Here is a 16897-nt window from a genome sequence, read left to right as displayed (position 1 = left end):
AAAGATGCTCACACCTTGTAAAATGTCCCCTTTAGCTCTGGTAATTCTCCTCTTTTACATTCTACTTTGTCTAGTATGAATATAGCCAGTTACTTTCCTATGTTTATTGTTTATAGAATGCATCTATTTCATCCTCTTATTTTCAACCTATTTGTGACTTTATACTTAAGGTACATCTCGTGCAGACAGCATATACATGGGTATTGTCCTTTTATCCAGTCTGACAATTTCTGCCATTTAATTAAAATGGCTAGCCCATTGGCATTTAATGTAATTATTGCTATGGTTGGATTTAAGTCTACCATCTTGCTATTCATTTTCTATTTGCCCTCCCATCTATTTTTTTCTTGTTCTATTTCTCCTTTCTTATCTACTTTTGACCGAATAAAAAACCCTAAAATTCCATTTAATTTTCTATTGGTTTTATATCTCTTTTTTTGGTGTGTGGCTATTCTCAAGGTCATAATAACCTCACGATAGTCAATTTACATTGAACTCCACTTGTGTGCCATTATTTTCATGTATTTTACATTCACATACATAACATTTACTACTATATGTATATAATAAATCCCACAGTACAATGTGTCTTTTTCCCCATTACATGGTTAGTTGAATTTTTTTAAAAATTAAAAGAAAAAGGATAGTTTTTTACATCCACCCAAATATTTACAATTTCCAATGTACCTAATTTCTTCCTCAGATTTGAATTTCCATTTAGCATTACAACACTTCAACATGCAGAACTTCCTTTAGCATTTCCTGTGATGCAGGGCTAGTTGTGATGAATAAAATGTTTCTATTTCGCCCTGAATTTTGAAGAATATATTAGCTAGATACAGAATTCTGAGTTGACAGGGGTTTTCTGTTGTTTCTTTTTTCAGCATTTAAGATTTAAGATTTTGTTCCACTGTCACCTGTGTTCCACTGTTTGTGATGCAAAGTCAGCTGTCACTGGTACTATTGTTCCCTTGTAGTTAATATATTTTTTCCTGCAGCTATTTAAAAAATATTTTTCTTACTTTTCAGCAGACTGCAGTATGGTCTTTTTGTAATTACCTTGCTTGGGGCTTGCTGAGTTTCTTGGATTTGTCACTTGGCATTTTTTTTTATATGAAATTTATTGACAAATTGGTTTCCATACAACACCCAGTGCTCATCCCAAAAGGTGCCCTCCTCAATACCCATCACCCACCCTCCCCTCCCTCCCACCCCCCATCAACCCTCAGTTTGTTCTCAGTTTTTAACAGTCTCTTATGCTTTGGCTCTCTCCCAATCACTTGGCATTTTTTAATAAGACTGGAGAAAATCCAGCTTAAAAGTAGAAAAAACTTGAATACCCATCAGCCTGGTGAGTGGATAAATAAAATGTGCTATATCCGTACAATGGAATATTATTTGGCAATAAAAATAAATGAAGCAGTGATATGTGCTATAACATGGATGAAACTTGAAAACATGTAAGTGAGGGGCACTTGGGTGGCTCAGTCGGTTAAGCATCCGACTTCGGCTCAGGTCATAATTTCTTATGAGTTCGAGCCCCATGATCTGAACTGTCAGCGCAGAGCCTGGAGCCTGCTTTGGAATCTGTGACTCCCTCTCTGCCCCTCCCCCGCTCATGCTCTGTCTCTCTCAAAAAGTAAATAAACGTGGGGCGCCTGGGTGGCGCAGTCAGTTAAGCGTCCGACTTCAGCCAGGTCACGATCTCGCGGTCCGTGGGTTCGACCCCCGCGTCGGGCTCTGGGCTGATGGCTCGGAGCCTGGAGCCTGTTTCCGATTCTGTGTCTCCCTCTCTCTCTGCCCCTCCCCTGTTCGTGCTCTGTCTCTCTCTGTCCCAAAAATAAATAAACGTTGAAAAAAAAATAGAAAAAAAAAAGTAAATAAACGTTAAAAAAATTTTTTTAAGAAAAAAAAGAAAACATGTAAGTGAAAGAAGCTAGTCACAAAAGACCATATGTATGATTCCATTTACATTAAATCTCTGAAAGGCAAATCTATAGAGATATAACATAAAGTAGATTATTGAGAGCCTAGGGCTGATGGGGATGGGGGAATATAAGATGACTGCAATGGGTTGCAATGGAGAGTAATGAAATGCTCTAAAATTGATTATGGAGATAGGTGTATAACTGTAAATATGCTGGAAGCCAATAAATTGTACCTTTTATTTTATCTATCTATCTATCTATCTATTTATTTATTTATTTAGAGAGAGGAAAAGAGAGAAAGAGCATATGGGGAAGGGGCAGAGAGAAAGGGAAAGAAATCTTAAACAGGCTCCAAACCCAGCACAGTCCATGAATTTGAGCCCCGCATTGGGCTCTATACCAACAGCTCAGACCCTAGAGCCTACTTTAGATTCTGTGTCTCCCTCTCTCTCTCTGCCCCTCCCCCACTTGTACTCTCAAAAATAAAATTAAAACATAAAGAAAATGTATTATTTTTTTAATAATTTTTTAAAATTTAATGTTTATTTATTTTGAGAGACAGAGAGAGAGAGAGAGAGATAGTGCAAGCAGGGGAGAGGCAGACAGAAAGGGAGACCCAGAATCTGAAGCAGGCTCCAGGCTCTGAGCTGTCAACACACAGAGCCTGCCACAGGGCTAGAACTTATGAGCCGTAAGATTATGACCTGAGCCGAAGTCGGATGCTCAACCGACTGAGCCACACAGGCGCCCCCCCCCCCACAAATTAAAAAAAAAAACAAAAACATAGACAGTAATCTCTTGAAATCAGCTGTAGAAACATTTTTATAGATATATTCCCTTTGGCAAGAGAAACAAAAGCAAAATTAAACTATTAGGACTAAACCAAATAAAAAGCTTTTGTATAACAAAGGAAACCATCAACAAAACAAAAAGAGAACACACTCAATGGGAGAATATATTTGCAAATGATATATCCAATAAGGGGTTAATATCCAAAATATATAAAGAATTCATACAATTTAACACTAAAAAAACCCAAATAATCCAATTAAAAATAGGCAGAAGACATGAACAGATATTTCTACAAAGAAGATATCCAGATGGCCAACAGACCCTCAAAAGATGCTCAACATCACTCATCATCAGGGAAATGCAAATCAAAACCACAATGAGATACCACCTCACACCTGTCAGAATGGTTGAAATCAACAACACAAGAAGCAAGAGGTGTTGGCAAGGATGTGGACAAAAAGGAACCCTTGTGCACTGTTGGTGGGAATTAAAACCAGTGCCATCATGGTGGAAAACAGTATGGAGGTTGCTCAAAAAACTAAAGATAGAATCACCATAAGATCCAGTAATTCCACTACTGGGTATTTACCCAGAGAAAATGAAAACACTAATTCAAGAAGACAAAAGCACCACTCTGTTTATTGCAGCATTATTTATTAATAGCCAGGATATGGAAGCAACTCAAGTATCCATCCATAGATGAATGGATAAAGAAGATATGGTACATATATACAATGCAATATTAGTCAGCCATAAAAAAGAATGAAATCTTGTCATCTGCAACACATGGGTGGAGCTAGAGAGTATAATGCTAAGTGAAGTAAGTCAGAGAAAGACAAATACCATATGATTTTACTAATATGTGAATTAAAAAACAAACAAATAAGAAAAGAAACAAACAAAAAAACCAGACTAATATACAGAGAACAAACTGGTAGTTAGTTGCCAGAAGGGAAGTGGATTAGGGGATGGGTTAAAATAGGTGAAGGGGATTAAGGGCAGTGAGTAATGTACAGAATTGTTAAATCACTCTATTTTACACCTGAAATTAATATAGCATATGATTAATATGTTAATCATACTGAAAATTTTTAAATAAATAAATAAATAGATTTTTAAATGGCATATGACTGAATTCTCATAGTTAGGTATAACGAAGTCATAAAAATGGTAGTTTTCTTTTAAATAAGGCTTTAACATCTATTTTAACATCTATTATCTCAAGTGATTTTTTTCACAACTCTGAGGTAGTCAGTGTAGGTAGTGTTATCTCCATTTTGCAGATCAGAGAAGTGAGGCTCAAAGATATACTTTTAGTCCAAGTTAACACATATAGTTCACTCCACCAGGAATTTTAAAGTTGTTTTTTTTGTGTGGTTTTTTTTTTTTTTTTTTGAGAGAGAGAGAGTGTGCATGCACGCAAGTTGGGGAGGGGCAGAGAGACAGAGATAAAGAATCCCAAGCTCTGTGCTGTCAGCACAGAGGGGCTCTATCTCATGACCTGTGAGATCATGACCTGAGCTAAGATCAAGAGTTGGATGCTTAACTGACTGAGCCACCCAGGCACCCCCACCAGGGTTTTAATTGTAAATCTAGTATTCTTCTATATTATGCTGAAAGGACTAATTCTCCGTCTCCCTTTTCTCTTCACTCGTTTTTTTCTAGTGCAGAACTTCCTTTCTCCTTTTTCATTGATATATTAAATATCAGAGAGCAAAAATAGAGTCAAAGGCAAGTAGAAATATAATCACTTTCTTTAACTCTGATTCCTGAGGAAATTGAGAGTTGGGAGAACTGCCTAATGGGGGCAAATTTATGGCATTGTTTTCCCCAAATAATTCTATGGTTACTTCCATTTAGACAAACCAACCCATGAGCAGAGAATAATTTTTAATATCTACTGTATAAAGTCTAATTGTATTTATTGGAAATGCATATGCATTAAAAGTCTCTGATGTGTTCTGCTTAGCTGTCAGGTCCAGTAACTACTTTTATTCCATATAGTTTTCCGTACTAAGGGTTTTGTCTAATTAAGTATGATGTCCTTAATCATTCATTAATATGGACTGATCTTTGGAAAGATCTCTATTTCTGAAAACAACTTAAGGTGAATCTTTTTATGTCTGTGTATCCTCACAGCAGTCCCCACATTAATTTCTCTACTCCAAGGCAGAGTGGGATAAATAACTATTACCTGAACTTTAGGAAGTAAAAGACGAAGGATTAAGAGGCACAGGCAAAAAAACAGATATTGAGTTTCGGATTCAAACCTAAAGTTTGACTTATGATAGTATGGTACAAAGAACCCCAAACTAGGAGTTAAAAGACATGAGTGTTAATCTTGATTCCACCACTTGGTTATCTGTGTAATTTTGAATAAGTCATCTTTATCTCTGATTATCCTTTTCCTCATCTTTACAATGGATTGAAAATACATTTGTAAAATATCTTGCCTCTTATTTCCCAAGCTTATGGTGAGGGTCAAATGACATAACATCTATGAAACTATAAAGCCCTATGCAAATATAAAGTAATACATGCATATGTGTGTGTGTGTGTGTGTGTGTGTGTGTGTGTGTCCTCAGCTACTTTCCAATATAATTTGAGTTTGATAGTTGATGGTCAAATTCAAGCTACTCAACAATTATTTTAAGTAAGTAACAGTATTTGAGTAAGTCATAGTCTCTAACTTGTAGGAATTCATAGTTAAGAGAGGACACAAACATTCAAAATAAATAATCATATAATAAAGGAATAAGGTAATAGAGGTATATACTAAATTCTTTTACAGACCAACACAAAGGTAAATTAATCTTACGTGAAGGCAAAGGGACAGATGTCAGACAGGAGATAACAACTAGGCTTAAAGGAAGAGGTTGAATTGCTAGAATTTTATCTAGATACATGGGGTTCACAGTAAAACACACACACAAAAACCACAAGATCCGCGTTATAACTGGCTCTGCCTTCAATAATTAAAACTAGTACTTGATCTCTTTAGACTTCTCTTACTACAAGTCTAAAATAAAACGTTTACCTAAGATAAATTCCTAAGTCCTTCCAGCTCTAAAATTATATGATTCTATGAGTCAAACTCTGGCCATTGTACAGATATCTAGAAAGAGAATTCAAGAAAGTAATAAAATGGTCACAACTATTAAAAAAGGACATTTCCCACTAACTACTTTTTCTTGGAATTCAAAAGCCTGAGAATGATATTTATCTCTACCTAGAATAAGCTCTAACACAGTGAAGAGAGGAAATTGGAATGATAACAAGAAGCTGAGAACCAAACAATGCATGTGGATAGCAGGAAGTTAAGCATTCAGTTTAGCAAAGATGTTGCTTAGACCACTAAGGACATAGGCAGTAGATGAGAAGTTACAATGTTTTTATTCCTATAAACTAAAAAAAAAACTTGGAATAAAATCATAACCAGATATTAAAATGTACTCTTCCATAAAATGAGGTAGTTGTTTGAAGTTTTGCCTTGTTAAACAGCTTCATAAAAAACTATTTGTATAAAAGGTCTGTTTAAGAATTATAAAGAAAGGATCAGAAACCTAAATATACACAACTGAATTGGTTTCAGGAATGGTACCAAAGGTGAACATTGTCAAGTAATATACTTCACCAAACATTTATTAAACTATGTTTAAAAGTTCTGGTTGTTGCAAAGCATAGTCCCAGTACTCAAGGGGTTCACTGACCTACTATCAAGACTTTAAGGAAGAAAAAATAGTAACTCTTACCCATCAATCATATTTTCAGGAGGGTGTTTTTCATCACTTGATGTAGCTAAAATCACTTCCGCCCCCTCAGAGCTCAAACACAGGTCAATTTTTTTCATCTTAAAGTGTTTAATCTGCAAATGAAACAATAATAAAAATAGTAAATTCTTGATTCTCTGAACTTGATCTGAGAAAAGGAAGACAGAGAAAGCCTGTTGCCTAGCACACAGCTTAACAACCAAGCTATTCAACAAGTGAAAAGGACTCTAACGTTTATTTACATAAGTAAACTTCTAACCTCTCCCAGCAGTAATCTGTAAGAAAATGATTATTTCTACTACTCTAACTCCACAAAACAAGACTGACTACTCTGACATCATTTCTCTGATTCTAAAATTAAAAGTCCTCAATAATGATATAGAACCAATTAACAAGCTAAAGTGGCATGAATTAATGGGTAAATTTTTAAATACTTTATTCTCAAATTAGTTAACATACAGTGTGGTCTTGGCTTCAGGAGTAGAATCCAGTGATTCATACTTATATGTAACACCCAATCTCATCCCAACAAGTGCCCTCCTTAATGCCCATCACCCATTTTCCCCATCCCCATCTACCCTCAGTTTGTTCTCTGTATTAAGGGTTTCTTCTGGTTTGCCTCCCTCTCTGTTTTTATCTTATTTTTCCTACCCTTCCCTTATGATCATCTGTCAAGTTTCTCAAATTCCACATGAGTGAAATCATGTGATACCTGTCTTTCTTCAACTGACTTATTTTACTCAGCATAATACCCTCCAGTTCTATCCATGTTGTTGCAAATGCCAAGATTTCATTCTTTTTCACTGAATTATTGAGTAAATTTAAAAAATGATTTATATTGTTATATTTCTGAAATTTATTTTTTTAATTTTTTAAGTTTATTTATTTATTTTGAGATAGAGGCAGAGAGAGTGAGTGGGGGAGGGGCAGAGAGAGAGAGAGAGAGAGAGAGAGAGAGAGAGACAGAGAGAGAATCCCAAGCAGGCTCCACACTGTCAGTGCGGAGCCTGACATGAGGCTCAAACCCATGAACCATGATATCATGACCTGAGCTGAAACCAAGACATTTAACCAGCTGAGCCACCCAGCTGGTGCCCCATATTTCTGAAATTAAAAAAAATCTGGAACATGGGGCGCCTGGGTGTCTCAGTCAGTTAAGCATCCAACTTCGGCTCAGGACATGAGTGTGTGGTTTGCGAGTTCCAGCCTCGCATCAGGCTCTGTGCTGACAGCTCAGAGCCTGGAGCCTGCTTCAGATTCTGTGTCTCCCCCTCTTTCGGACCCCCCCATGTTCATACTCTGTCTCTCAATAATAAATAAAAATGTTAAAAACATTTTTTTAAAAAAAATCTGGAACAGGGGCGCCTGGGTGGCGCAGTCGGTTGGGCGTCCGACTTCAGCCAGGTCACGATCTCGCGGTCCGTGGGTTCGAGCCCCGCATCGGGCTCTGGGCTGATGGCTCGGAGCCTGGAGCCTGCTTCCGGTTCTGTGTCTCCCTCTCTCTCTGCGCCTCCCCTGTTCATGCTCTGTCTCTCTCTGTCCCAAAAATAAAAATAAACGTTGAAAAAAAAAATTAAAAAAAAAAATCTGGAACATAAAAGCGGATGTTTTTGTGACTGTTTACCCATACATTTATCAACTGAAAATAGCAAACTACATTATTCACAACTTAAAAGGTATCTTACCATCATTATTTTTTTGATGCAGAATATAAAATAAGAGAGAAGACAAGCTTTTGCTTATTTTTAAATTCTACATCAGTCACTTGGGTCATGGGTTTCAAGACATTTCTATTGTACGGTAATATTTTAAGTTTAATAAAAGTATCCTGAAAAGATATCATTGAGCTCTACTATGGATTCTGGTAGATAAGACAGAAGATGAGAAAAGATTCTATCAGATCTCACTCACCTTTCTCCTTGATCTGGTCGTGAGAGGGCACAAACCAATATGTAGATGCAAAGTGACTATGAAGCTGAATCTATAAAGAATTAAAAGACAAAGAGTGTTTGGAAAAAGGAGAAAAGCTTCCAATACCCTTCATACTCCAGCCTCAGTCTGATTTTTTTAAAAAGTGAAACTGTTTCAAATAAACAATCAACAAATTACAGAGAATATCACATATGTTAAATAACTATGTACCCGCTGTCCAGATTTAATATTAACATTTTTGCCCATTTCTTTCCTTGCCCAAAGGTAACAGCTATTCTCAAGTTGATAAATACACCTCCTTACTATGTTTTTATACTTTTACCATATATGTATCCATAAATGACATGCACTGTTCTTTTAAAACTTAAATGCTCTCGCGCTCTCTCTCTCTCTCTATGTATATATATGTATATACATATCCTTATGCTATCCGCTTTTTTCATTCAAGTTTTTAATCGTGTTGATATATATATAAATCTACTTTATTCACTTCAACTGCTGTCAGGTCTTTCTCTATTTCTCTAATGATGAATATTTGGGTAAGTTTCCAATTTTTTGCTATTATTACAAACGAATTTGAAATGAGTATCTTTGTGTGTGTATCCTTAGCACATGTGGGAGAAAGTCTTTATGATAAAAGTCTCTTTACAGAAGTAAAATGGCAGAAACTTAGAATCAGCATATCTTCAAGTCAATAATTGATCAACTAGATGTCTAAATTTTTTTTTTTTAATTTTTTTTTTTTCAACGTTTACTTACTTTCGGGACAGAGAGAGACAGAGCATGAACGGGGGAGGGGCAGAGAGAGAGGGAGACACAGAATCAGAAACAGGCTCCAGGCTCTGAGCCATCAGCCCAGAGCCCGACGCGGGGCTCGAACTCACGGACCGCGAGATCGTGACCTGGCTGAAGTCGGATGCTTAACCGACTGCGCCACCCAGGCGCCCCTAGATGTCTAAATTTTAACAATTTACACTACCATCAACAATGTATGAGTTTCTGCTTCCTCATATTCTCACCAATTTGGTATTGTTAGATATTTTGGCTTTACCCAATCTCATCGGTGTGAAATGATATTTCAATAAGGTTATAATTCATATTTGTATAATTATTAGTGAGGTTGAATACTGTTTCATATGATCATGAGCCATTCAGACCTCCTTCCGTTATTTGCTCTTCCTTATCCTTTGTTCATTTTTCTATTGTGTTGCTTTTTAAAACTTTTGTCGTCCTTTGCTCTTTGATTTATGGGGATTTTTAAAATAAAATATTCTGGATACAAATCCTTTGTTATATTTGTTGCAAATATCTTCTACTCTGCAGCTTGATTTTTCTTTTTAACTTTGTGTGTGTGTGTGTGTGTGTGTGTGTGTGTGTGTGTGTAAGAGTTTTCCCACCCCCACTTTTTATTGCTTAACTATAACATATAAACAGAAGAGAACACAAATCAGAAGTACGTAGAGCAATAAATTTTCACAAAGTTAACACACCCAGGTAACCAACACCCAGGTAAAGAAGTAGAATATTATCAGCACCTCAGAAGCTCTCTGCATGCCCCCTCCCAATCACTACCCTTCCCACCTTTCCAAGGTTAAGTATGGTCCTTATTTCTTATATTAATTTTGACTGAGATTCATATACATAGACTCATACAGTTTGTACTCATTTGTATCCGGCTTCTTTCATCATTGTTTTTGACACTTACCCATATCACTGTGTCATAGACTTGAAGTGCAACTAAGTAAAGATGCAATCCAGCCCCAACCCAGCTCAACCTCTAATAAAATCAAAGAAATCGTCCCCCAAGTGGAGCTTCACAGGAAGTTGGGTATGAACTGAAAAGCAAAGAAAGATTTCTGTGACCTTGGGTACTTAGATCCCAAAGCCCTGATGGAGGGGACTGATCTGAATTTAGAGGCAAACTGAATATCTGAAATTAGAGGTAAACTGAACTATTTATTTTTATTTTTTTAAGTTTATCTCTTTATTTTGAGAGAGACAGAGGCAGTGTAAGCAAGGGAGCAGAGAGAGGGAGGGAGGGAGGGAGGAAGGGAGAGAGAGAGAGACAGAGAGAGAGAATCCCAAGCAGGCTCCACACTGTCAGCACAGAGCCCGATGTGGGGCCTGAACTCATGAAATTGCGAGATCATGACCTGAGCCGAAACCGAGAGTCAGACGTTTAACCAACTGAGCTACCGAGGCACCCCTATAAACTGAAACTATTTAAATAAAACTACAACTCAGTCCAATCCTGAGGTGGACTAAAGTGATCTGCCCCTTATCCTGGCTGCTGGGGAAAGAAAATTGCCTCTCTGGGAAAAAGCATTATCTACTTGAGGATCTATTGTTCTTTTAAACACAACATCCAATATACAAAATCACTTCAGCGGACCTATAGATGACCCAAGTGCTGGAATTACCTAAGATAGCTATTATAAATCTGTTAGATAATTTAGTGAAAAGATGGACAAGGGAATTTTAGCAGAGAAATGGAAACTAAAGAAAAACAAAATGAAAATTCCAGAACTGAAAAGCATAGTATCTCAAATAAAGAATTCATTAGATAGGCTTAGCAACAGATTGGATCCAACATAATAATGGGTCAGTGAACTTAAAGATAGGTCAACAGAAATGATCCAAAATGAAATACAGAGAAAAAATGAAATACAACAGAGCATCAGATACTTGTGAGACATTATCAAACTATTCTGAAATACATGCAATTGGAGTCCCAGAAGGAGAGAAAAACAGTACTATAGAAGAAAAATCTGAGGAGATGTGGCTGAAAATTTTCCAAAATCTATGAAAGGCATAAACCAAAGATCCAAGAAGCTCTTGAATCCTAAGTTGGATAAACACAACAAAGAAAACCCCACCTAGAGGCATCTTTATTGCTGAAAATTAAAGAAAAGATAAAAAATTAATAGCAGCTAAAGCAAAAAAAAACAAAAAACAAAAAACAACAACATTACATTTGGGAGAACAAGAATAAAAACTGACTTCTCATCAGAAACAATAGAGACCAAATGACAATGAAATGACATCTTTAAAGTGCTAACAGACAAAATATAGAATTCTATATCCACCAAAAACATCCTTCAAAAGTGAAGGCAAAATAAAGGCATTTTTAGGCAAACAAAAGCTGAAAGAATTTGTTACCAGTAGACCCACACTACAAAAAATATTAAAGGAAGTGCTGTGGGTCAAAGGGAAAGGATTTCAGGTTGAATCCTGGATGAGTGGGAAGGAAGAGCATTGGAAATAGTACATATATTACTAACTTAAAAGACTATTTAAAATTTTTCTTTACCAGGCTAGTATCCAAAATCTATAAAGAACTCCCCAAACTCCACACCCAAAAAACAAATAATCCAGTGAAGAAATGGGCAGAAAATATGAATAGACACTTCTCTAAAGAAGACATCCAGATGGCCAACAGGCACATGGAAAGATGCTCAACATCACTCCTCATTAGGGAAAAACAAATCAAAACCACACTGAGATATCACCTCACGCCAGTCAGAGTGGCTAAAATGAACAAATCAGACTACAGATGCTGGTGAGGATGTGGAGAAACGGGAACCCTCTTGCACTGTTGGTGGGAATGCAAACTGGTGCAGCTGCTCTGGAAAACAGTGTGGAGGTTCCTCAAAAAATTAAAAATAGACTTACCCTATGACCCAGCAATAGCACTGCTAGGAATTTACCCAAGGGATACAGGAATGCTGATGCATAGGGACACTTGTACCCCAATGTTTATAGCAGCACTTTCAACAATAGCCAAATTATGGAAAGAGCCTAAATGTCCATCAACTGATGAATGGATAAAGAAATTGTGGTTTATATACACAATGGAATACTACATGGCAATGACCAAGAGTGAAATACGGTCTTTTGTAGCAACGTGGATGGAACTGGAGAGTGTTATGCTAAGTGAAATATGTCAGCAATCTATATAAGACAGAGCTTATTTGATCCTGTAAGCCTGCTAAAATCTCTCTAGGCACATTTTTTGTTTTTACTATTTCAAATTCAATTGTTCGCTTCAGGTTTTCCACACTGCCTTGAATCAATTCTGAAATTTCAATTTTGAAAAATACTATTTCTTGTTTTTATATTTATTGGCATAAAGTTCATTTTTATTGTAATTTAAAAATCTAGTATTATAGAGTTGAAAGCCATGGTGACATTGGTCAAGAAAAAAGGGATATGTTCTGACATTTTCTACTTGTGCCTCTTTTTTTGGCTTTTTTCTTGCATTTAATACTATCGATACCAGAGAACTAGTGTTAGATGCTGTTAGTACTTAGTTTGAAGAAAGATGATAAATTCCTAGAAATACAGATCAATGAATTTGGGTGTTAATTTTCAACAAAATTCTAAAATTAACAAATTTCAGTATTAAAACGATAACCTTGAAAACATAAATAAGAGAGTAGTACAATAGGAAGGAGCAATAACATTAGTTCACAAAGATTATAACAAACATTTCTTGTTTTTTTGATAGAGTCACTACCAATTAGGGACATGTTCTGAACATTTCAACAAAACTTCAGACAAAGCCTCTTAAGATACACATGGACCAGATGGAGAAATGTCGGCTGGGTGACAGGCAGTACTTTAGGTAGATATTTATAACTCTTTGAGTGGCTATGCTCAAAGAATGATGATTAATGGAACAGAATGAACTATGAAAGACTTCTGTCTTTATGCCATTCAACATTTTTATTAATGAAAGATGGAAAACGTATGCTTATCAATTTTGCGGATGACACAAAGCTGGAATGTCAGGTAATATGCTGGATGACAGAATTAGCACACAAAAAGATCTGAGCAAGGCAGAAAGATGGGGTACAATGAATAATATATTTAATAAGGATAACAATAAACGCCCATACTCAGACTTAAAAAATCAATCACACAAGGATTGGGTCTAGATTGGGGTTGGCAAACTACTGCCTCTGAGCCAAATCTAGCCTGCCATCTGCTTTTGTATGGCCTATCAGCTGAGAATGTTTTTTATTTTAAGTTACTTTTTAAAATTAAAATAATATCTTGTGATACATGAAAATTATATGAAACCCATACTTCAGTATCCATGAATAGTTTTATTTGAACATGGTCATAGTCATCCATGTATACACTGTCCGTGGCTACTTTTGTGTTACAGTGACTGTCATAGAGATCAAAAGGCTCATAAAAGTGAAAATAATTATTATCTAGCCCTTTACAGAAGAAGTTTGCTGACCACTGATCTAGATATGTAAAATGTATAGATTTGGTTCACTACAAAGTCACAGTATAGGGCAAGAGTGTACATATCCACCCCCCGAAGGTAGAGGAATACTATCTTAGATTATAGCAGTAGAGGTAAGGAGGAACTATATCCATCAAAATTTGTGAATACTAACTAAGGACCAGGCATTGTGCTTGCTAGTAATGCAAAGATGACTACAACCTAAGACAAAGATGGTGACTAAGACTTGGTTCTTGCCTTCAAGCTCAGAGTCAAGGAAGATGGACAAACAGGCAACAAATATTATACTATGTTATGTGTAATAATGTGATCTACATCCAGAATCGTGTTTAGTTCTGGGTAGTATATTTTAAGTAGGACATTGTCAGACTTCACCTTGTCAGTGGAAAACAAAAAGTTCATGAATTATCACATGGAGAAAGTTGAAAGAATTAGGAGCTGAAATGTTTCAAAAGAGAAAAACGCGATTAATATCACAAGTGTTCAAAAACGAAAAAAGGAGGGGCGCCTGGGTGGCGCAGTCGGTTAAGCGTCCGACTTCAGCCAGGTCATGATCTCACGGTCTGTGAGTTCGAGCCCCGCGTCAGGCTCTGGGCTGATGGCTCGGAGCCTGGAGCCTGTTTCCGATTCTGTGTCTCCCTCTCTCTCTGCCCCTCCCCTGTTCATGCTCTGTCTCTGTCTGTCCCAAAAATAAATAAAAACGTTGAAAAAAAATTAAAAAAAAAAAATTAAAAAAAAAAACGAAAAAAGGATTAGAATTTTTCTTTTACAACTCCAAGAGGGAGAACTGGACTCAACAAATACAAATTTTAAACAGGAAGAAAGACATCACAGATAAAAGAACTTACTGGCAAAGTAAAGGTTTTAAGTCTTTTCCATCCTTGAAAGTGTCCCAGACAAGTAGATAATTTATGGAGGAAACTAAAGAAAGGATTCCTGCATTGGTGGTTCTTTTAGACTGATCACGTTCTGGGAAAAACAGACTGAGAACAGATAATGAAGGATCTTAAAAGCCAGGTTAAAGTCAATGGGCTCTATCCTATGGTTCTCAATAGAACTGGGGGTAATTTTGTCCCCCAGGAACATGACAATTTTTTCCTTTTTTTTTTTTTTAGAGAGAACACACTCATGCCAGAGCAGGGGAAGGTCAGAGAATCTTAGGTAGGCTTCACACCCAGTGCAGAGCCCTGTGGGGCTTGATGTCATGACGTGAGATCATGACCCGAGCTGAAATCAAGTCAAGTTGCCTTAACCAACTGAGCCACCCAGGTGCCCCAACAATTTTTAAAGAGTTTTGCTGTCATAACTTGGTATGTGTGTGCGTGTGTGTGTGTGCGCTACTATGGGCACCTCGTGGGTATTTTGTGATGCTTCTAAATATCCCACCGTGCACAGGACAGTCCCCCACAACAAATAATTATCTAGCCCAAAATGTGAATAGTAAAGAAGTGGAAAAACCTTATGGTAATATATTTGGGGGTGGAAATGTGGGGGTTGGAGACTTAAGCAGAGAATATGCTTTAAAAAAGTTATGTTTTAGGGAAAACTAGCATTGACGTGTAGTATATGAATAAGGAAAGGATATACGCTAAACGTTCAGTTTTCTTGCCTCACATTATCATCTAAGTTGTCTGAGGGAAGCCAACATGTACTTTAACACAAAACTCACTTCATACCTCCTTATGTCCGTCAATATCCTTCCCATTTCCTGTGTTGGATGTAATTATTTAATGGCAGAAGTTGAGTTCTCTTTAAGGTTCCTTTGTTGTGGTTAATAAGAAAGAGGCAAACTAGCCCCAAAGAAACCCACCAGACAACTCCATAGATATGTTGCTTCCACAATTACAAGATGCAGGTTTGCAATGTAGTCTAAACCCCACCCTGGGATACCTTACTCTAAATCAGGTATTCCCTTAGGGCCTCAGTTTACTAAAGGGGGTGCACTCTGAGGTACCATCCTCTGCACCTTTTAAGGTCCCTGACCCTGGACTTCCCTGATGTCTTATCCTGTACTCTAAACCCAGGGCGACTTAGCCACCCTTTAATCTCCAGTTCACATGACATTTCTGGTCCCTTTCTGAAAACCTAGAGAAGTCAATTTCGCAGTATCCCTGACTTGGTACTCCCAGGGGCCAACGCCTTCGGCTTGGTATCCCTAGAAAGGCAAACCAGCTGACACTACCTCCTCGCTTCCAACCCAAACCCTTCTCGGTTCAAGGCCATTTCAGGACCTCCAAGGGTCCTAAACACTCAGACTTGATCGCCCCACTCCAAATTGTATAAAATGTATTAAATGAACCCACATCGTGATTCATAATATATGGCTTATGTACCAGTTGAGAGGTTATTTTGGTAGACTTATTAATTTCGATTTGCAATTGTTTTTCCCTTTTGAGAGTGAAAACATCATTTCAGGGCTCAAAAAAGTTCGTGGAATGCCACTGGTGTCTGCGTCAGACTTCCCCCATCCATGTCCCCACTCGGGCCGCCTCTCAGCGCCCTCCCGCCTTCCACCTCCCCGCCGCGCGTCTCCTCGCAATCCTCCCCACTCTCGCTCGCCTCTCCACCAGCTCCCCGCTCTGTCCGCCTCCGTCCAGCCAGGATCCCACCCACACCATCCCCACCGCCCCGCCGCCCCGCTCGCCTGCACTCCCGTTAGCTCCAGGCGGGCAGACAGTCCAGGCTCCGGAACCTCCTTTCCGTCCCGCCCCGCCCCGCCGCGCCGCGCCGCAGCGCGCCCCGGCCACTAGCCCCGCCCCCTACTCCAAGCCTCCAAAGAGTTCCCGGGAGCGCGCACTTCTCTACTCGAGCTCTTCGCTCCATCCCACCTACAGGCCCCGCCCCGCGAAATCCGTCCCGGTTCTCAGCCGCGCTCTCGGGGCGCGCTCCCATCTCGACTCCGGGTTCTTTGCCCCACCTCTCCTGCAGGCCCCGCCTCCGAGTTCTCCTTAACTTCGCGGCTAAACTACGCAGCCCCACCCTAGGGCCTTTCCTCAAAGCAGCGGCCGAGCCCGCGCCGCCTACCCTCCCCCATCTCATATTAATCCCAGGGGCTTTGTAGGACCCAGGGGACCCGCCCTTACGCGAACACGCATGCGCAATCTCCACCTTTCCCGGATCCGAGCCCTCCGCCCTCAGGTCTCCAGCCCGGGGCCCGGCCCCGCCTCCAGCCCGGCCCCGCCCCTCATTTCGGGTTCCGCGCACGCGCGTCTTCCCAG

The 16897-nt window shown here is 38.5% G+C and overlaps 1 protein-coding gene across 5 annotated transcripts in view; it reads right to left on the bottom strand.

Moving 5' to 3' along the window:
- The window catches only part of IFT25 (intraflagellar transport 25), a 33283-nt gene extending 16457 nt beyond the window's left edge, over nucleotides 1-16826 (bottom strand). The window contains exons 1-4 of one of the 5 annotated variants that reach the window (XM_047084055.1): nucleotides 14528-14821; nucleotides 10128-10257; nucleotides 8402-8471; nucleotides 6473-6585 (exon numbers count right to left, since the gene is read on the bottom strand). In XM_047084055.1, coding sequence (XP_046940011.1) covers nucleotides 6473-6570 — 98 coding nt within the window. In that variant the 5' untranslated portion in view covers nucleotides 6571-6585; nucleotides 8402-8471; nucleotides 10128-10257; nucleotides 14528-14821. Of the gene's footprint in view, nucleotides 1-6472; nucleotides 6586-8401; nucleotides 8472-10127; nucleotides 10258-14527; nucleotides 14822-16476; nucleotides 16505-16762 lie in introns of those variants that run through there. The other 4 variants (XM_047084056.1, XM_047084054.1, XM_047084053.1 and 1 more) reach the window with 4 other exon arrangements.
- Between the last annotated feature and the right edge of the window lie 71 nt (nucleotides 16827-16897).

Source organism: Lynx rufus, unplaced genomic scaffold, assembly GCF_022079265.1.
Source record: "Lynx rufus isolate CCGP_SWC_20201006 ecotype Redwood Valley unplaced genomic scaffold, mLynRuf1.p SCAF_2, whole genome shotgun sequence".
NCBI classification, from domain to species: domain Eukaryota; kingdom Metazoa; phylum Chordata; class Mammalia; order Carnivora; family Felidae; genus Lynx; species Lynx rufus.
This window is presented reverse-complemented; position numbering and strand designations above follow the sequence as displayed.